This window comes from Petromyzon marinus, chromosome 10, assembly GCF_048934315.1.
Source record: "Petromyzon marinus isolate PM22_M1 ecotype Great Lakes invasive population chromosome 10, UKy_Petmar_22M1.pri1.0, whole genome shotgun sequence".
Lineage (NCBI taxonomy): Eukaryota > Metazoa > Chordata > Hyperoartia > Petromyzontiformes > Petromyzontidae > Petromyzon > Petromyzon marinus.
This window is the reverse complement of record NC_133676.1, coordinates 10590415-10596414: the sequence shown is the minus strand read 5'-3', so window position 1 is coordinate 10596414 and position 6000 is coordinate 10590415. Positions and strand designations below refer to the sequence as shown.

Here is a 6000-nt window from a genome sequence, read left to right as displayed (position 1 = left end):
TTCAGATCATCGTTAACGGTGATGGCCGCGAGCGGGAATCGAACTCGGGTCGCTGGGTTCGTGGTGCAGCGCGCTAACCGCTACACCACCGCTCCTCGCATCAAAACACCCATACACACTCACACATTTAAACTCGCACCAGCACGAAATCATCCACTCGTTGTGACGCTTAAACGCTAATTATCCTCCACTCACACACACGAAAACTGCACGGACAACGCATTTTAAAATGTATTTTTATGAACAAAAAACAACCACACGCACGCACACACGCACGCCCATATGTCTCCATTGCAGAAAAAAAACAATTATAAATTATACACCCGTTTCGAGCAATAATCCAACCCTCACACATACACACGTGTTTATAGTTAACCCAGTTAGTCTGACACACTCGTCGATAATGATCATATGGTCCGGATGATGAGACACCCTCCAGAAAGTAAGACACATCCAAAACTTGTGAGAGGTGTCAATAAAGTTGAGTCGACCGAGGCCATTCCCATGACCGCACACGCGCGCGCGCACGCGCCTGCCGGATTATAAGTCGCATCACCCAATGACAATTACTCTCAAATACAGAGGGAGAAAGAGGGGGGGGGGCGAGGGAAATGTGCGTCTTATAATTACGAATAATCCGTTAATTCATTTCGTCCGACGCAACGCGCGTGTTACAGCGCAAGCTCCAGTTACTCCGCGCTCGCCTGTCGAGTCCTGGGGCTTTAGGGAGACCGGACTGCGCTGCTTGCTTACTAAACCACCGTGATTTTATGTCTAATTATACAAATAGTTCCACTGGCATCCATGCAGGGGAGGTTGGAGAGAAGGGGGGGGTAGAGGTGGGGGTGGAAGAGGGGGGGGGGACATAAGTCGCACGGCAGCCGCGCTTGTTAACGCGGCCCCACGCCTCGTCCGGCGTTCGGCTGATGTCCTCTTGCGATTGGCCACGGTGTCGATTTTAATTGCTTTGCTAAGTGGCTAGTCATCATCTGACGGGGGGTAGGGGGTGGTGATGTGGGGTGGGGGGGGGGTTGATGAAGGGGGTGGGTGGGAGTGGTGGGGGCTGTTCGCTGTGGGGGGGGTTAGCAGAGGCGGTCACCGGTATGCAAATGAGGTCCATCCGAGAGGAGCTTGATTGTTTAATTTACACCACGACCCGGCACGGATACACACACCACACGCACATTCGCGCGGGGAAGCGACACGAGATTCCGCACACAGCGTCGAGTTATTTACAATCCTCGTAGCCTGGGGTATTTGTATACAACTCGGGGCTACCCACACACAGTACACGTAACGGTTATTTTTTTTGTATTGTCGCTGTACGTGTGTACGTGTCTATATATATAAGTATAGTTATGCGTTAATGATCATAAGTTATTAATTTACTGAACGACCACGCATTTAGGAGGAGCGGTAGGGAGGCATCACTATAGTGTCCCTATGTTCACACGGACCCTTTCACCTCCTCGACTGTCAAACATCCACACGCACGTGCGCGCAGCAGCAGCAGCAGCAGCGACTAACACCGCACGCCGAGAGCCTCGAACACCTTCGATTAGCACGGTTGGCTACGTACGGTGCGAAAGAAGTTCAACATACATACGTACAACCGAAATTTTTAAAAAAAAATTTACAGCGAAAAAAATCTTGAGCCCCGTGACACACAAAAAGCCTTTTTGTTGTGCGCGGCGCTTGATCGATCGATCGAGTCACAAACATTAAAATCGTTAATCCCGACTCGTGGCATGCACCCGACTCAAAACGCGACCGACTCTCTCTCTCGAACGCGTCCGCCAATGTACAAGAAACGAGTCAACAGCCGTGCCGCTGTTTGTCGTCTTCGTCGTCGTTGTTGTTGTAAGGCGGCGGACGGTGCTATGAGTTTGACGTCGTCTCGGGGAGGAAGCGGAGAGGAAGAAACGGAGCTCGGGCGAGATCGTCTCTCTGGGAAGTCGAGGGACGGGCGGGGAGGGCAAGGGTCCTTGGAGGGCGTGGGGGGGTGGGGAGAGGTCGCGCAGGGACAGCCAAGGCTGCTATCTCGTGAGCGGCACCTCCTCTCGCTGGTCCAGAGTGAGTGCCGCGGGCTTGCTCAGCACGGACGCCGCGTACGGCAGGAAGCTGCTGTCGGAGCGCGTGGTGCACAGAAAATCTGGTCCCGCTCCACCCCCTCCCGCCGCACCCCCTCCTCCTCCTCCTCCTCCCGCACCCCCTCCGCCACCCGCCGCTCCACCCCCTCTCTGCGCCGCCGCCGCCGCGGCCGCGGCGGCCGCCGCCGCCGCGGCCGCCGCAACGGCCGCGGCCCCGGCCCCGCCCGCCTGTCCGCTGGCCGCAGCGTGGCAACTCAGGCAGGAGCAGTGGGCGCCGCCCGCCTGCTGCTGCTGCTGCTGCTGAAGTCCGTGATGAGCCGCCGTGTAGAGCGCCGCGGCGGGAGATCGGAATCCGCACAGCAGCTCCGGTCGCGAGTAAGGGTGCGCGTGGTGCAGGGCGGCGCGGAACGAGTCGAGGGGTCGCAGGGCGGCCGCCGGGAAGGGGCTGGCGGCCGCCGCCCCGGGCCCCATGCCCACGGGGGGGTAGTAGGGCAGGGGCACGTGCGGGGGGAAGGGGTAAGGAAGCCCTCCCGTGGCGGCCGCGGCCGCGGCGTGCGTCATCATGTAGGTGTAGAAGCTCGGGTCGGCCGGGTGAGGCCACGACATGGCCAGCCGCTGCCGCTTGTCCTTCATGCGCCGGTTCTGGAACCAGACCTGTTGCAGGAGAGAGAGAGAGAGAGAGCGGTTAGCAGCGCTGTGCTGCTGACCCAGCGAACTGAGTTCGATTCCCATTCACGGCCAACGCAACTGTCGATTATCTGAACCACTACTGGGGCCTACAGTGAGGGAAAAATGTATTTGATCCCCTGCTGATTTTATACGTTTGCCCACTGATAAAGAAATGATCAGTCTATAATTTTAATGGTAGGTTTATTTGAACAGTGAGAGACAGAATAACAACAACAAATTCCAGAAAAACATGTCAAAATTTTTATACATTTATTTGCATTTTAATGAGGGAAATAAGTATTTGACCCCCTCTCAATCAGAACGATTTCTGGCTCCCAGGTGTCTTTTATACAGGTAACGAGCTGAGATTAGGAGCACACTTTTAAAGGGAGTGCTCCTAATCTCAGCTTGTTACCTGTATAAAAGACACCTGTCCACAGAAGCAATCAATCAATCAGATTCCAAACTCTCCACCATGGCCAAGACCAAAGAGCTCTCCAAGGATGTCAGGGACATGATTGTAGACCTACACAAGGCTGGAATGGGCTAAAAGACCATTGCCAAGCAGCTTGGTGAGAAGGTGACAACAGTTGGTGCGAATATTCGCAAATGGGAGAAACACAAAAGAACTGTCAATCTCCCTCGGCCTGGGGCTCCATGCCAGATCTCATCTCGTGGAGTTGCAATGATCATGAGAACGGTGAGGAATCAGCCCAGAACTGCACGGGATGATCTTGTCAATGATCTCAAGGCAGCTGGGACCATAGTCACCAAGAAAACAATTGGTAACACACTACGCCGTGAAAGACTTAAATTCTGCAGCGCCCCCTGCTCAAGAAAGCACATATAAATGCCCGTCTGAAGTTTGCCAATGAACATCTGAATGATTCAGAGGACAACTGGGTGAAAGTGTTGTGGTCAAATGAGACCAAAAAGGAGCTCTTTGGCATCAACTCACCTCGCCGTGTTTGGAGGAGGAGGAATGCTGCCTATGACCCCAAGAACACCATCCCCACCGTCAAACATGGAGGTGGAAACATTATGCTTTGGGGGTGTTTTTCTGATAAGGGGACAGGACAACTTCACCGCATAAAAGGGACGATGGACGGGGCCATGTACCGTCAAATCTTGGGTGAGAACCTCCTTCCCTCAGTCAGGACATTGAAAATGGGTCGTGGATGGGTATTCCAGCATGACAATGACCCAAAACACACGGCCAAGGCAACAAAGGAGTGGCTCAAGAAGAAGCACATTAAGGTCCTGGAGTGGCCTAGCCAGTTTCCAGACCTTAATCCCATAGAAAATCTGTGGAGGGAGCTGAAGGTTCGAGTTGCCAAACGTCAGCCTCGAAACCTTAATGACTTGGAGAAGATCTGCAAAGAGGAGTGGGACAAAATCCCTCCTGAGATGTGTGCAAACCTGGTGGCCAACTACAAGAAACGTCTGACCTCTGTGATTGCCAACAAGGATTTTGCTACCAAGTACTAAGTCATGTTTTGCAGAGGGGTCAAATACTTATTTCCCTCATTAAAATGCAAATCAATTCATAACATTTTTGACATGCGTTTTTCTGGATTTTTTGTTGTTGTTATTCTATTTCTCACTGTTCAAATAAACCTACCATTAAAATTATAAACTGATAATTTCTTTGTCAGTGGGCAAACGTACAAAATCAGCAGGGGATCATATACTTTTTTTCCCTTACTGTATCTTGAGGTCGGTTCTGCATTAAATGACCACCTTGGTGCGATGTGTAAACATTGCCATAAGGGAGACAAAGGTGGCCGGGCGTGGTTCGGGCCACCCACCACGTCGTGTGCCGTGCCGGCCTTTATAGGTGCTCGCTAACAACGATTACCCCAAAAGTCTATTAAAGCTTTGTCTTTTTCTCTTCTGCGTTTGGTTATTGAGCTAAGCTCGGAATAGCAGATAGATGGGTTTTTCTAATTAAATACATCAACATTAATATGAAGCTGATATAAACATATTTCATTCAATCAACAGCAGAGTATAATAATGATGATTAGGATCGAAAAACACATATTTAATTCAGCTCGTGCCGTCAATCGTTGTTTCTAGCAAGCAACCACAATCAACCACTCACTCCATGTTTGCATGCTCTCCAGATCCGGTCACGCTTTGTCACCCCCCACCTCTACTCTGTGTTGTGGAATGATAACTTTTGTTGCGATCATGATGATAATGATTAGGCGATCACGCCTGATTATACATTGTTGGGAGACTTCCTGGAAACACCAGATGTTTGAAGATCGGGCTGCAAGGTGGCCAATCTATGGGTAGGTAGCGGCAGGGCCGTCCATAGTAGGGGAGGTGCAGTGCCCAGGGCAAACAAAATGTGCCCCCCCCCCCCCCCAAAGCGAGGGGCCCGGAGCAGTCGTTCTGATTCGCCGTACCCTAGGGACGGCTCTGTGTAGCACGGTAAAGCGATGCACATTTGAGTCTATTTATGTGTAGGGAGATGTTTTAGTATGATCCCCCCCCACCCCACTTCGTGTTCGAGGTAGGTGTTCTCCGGGCTCTACAGCTTCCTCCTACGTGGAGCGAAACGCTCATGAATGGAATTGGCCCAACAATACACTTGCAGGTGCCTGCGTCAAGCGAGCCTTGAGCCACATTGATGCGACTTTCCTTTTGTCACAGAGAGTGAATTGCGTTCTGATAAAAAATATATATTTATTTTTCGACCTCTTTTATATGAAAAAAAAATACGAAAAAATTCCGATGTGGAAGATCGTGAAAGGCGATTGTGTTTCAACTGTTATTTCTACGTGCGTACGTCAACGTTTCGACCGACTGCCCTTATTCAGCCACATACCTGTCAAGGTCAGTTCATCTGCCACTGGACTAAAGTGCACGTCAATAACTAAGTATCAAGTCTGCAATCATGTGGTTCTATGAGCCTTAGCGAACTATAGGCTGACTGAAACTTACAACTAAAAATAATCCATCTTCTTGACAGGCGCGTGCAAGCTGGCGTGATATTTTTGATAAGCACCGACTCTTTAGTAAGCACATTAAACTTATCGTCCAAACAATTGTCATCAGATTGTTGCGAATGTGTGGTAATGTCAGCTCACCCTGACTGGAAATATGCATTCATCCAAGGTAATGATTACGTAGCGTCTAATCTCAGTGTTCAATGGCGGCGGTGGTGGTGATCGTGGTGGTAGTGATCATGGTGGTAGTGATCGTGGTGGTAGTGAGCATGGTGGTGGTAGTG

General features: G+C 51.0%; 1 protein-coding gene across 1 annotated transcript in view; it reads right to left on the bottom strand.

The window, feature by feature from the left end:
• Positions 1-222: 222 nt before the first annotated feature.
• LOC116940925 (uncharacterized) overlaps positions 223-6000 on the bottom strand; it is a 28056-nt gene continuing 22278 nt past the window's right edge. The window contains exon 3 of the mRNA XM_032951315.2: positions 223-2744. Coding sequence (XP_032807206.2) covers positions 2037-2744 — 708 coding nt within the window. The 3' untranslated portion in view covers positions 223-2036. The remainder of the gene's footprint in view (positions 2745-6000) is intronic.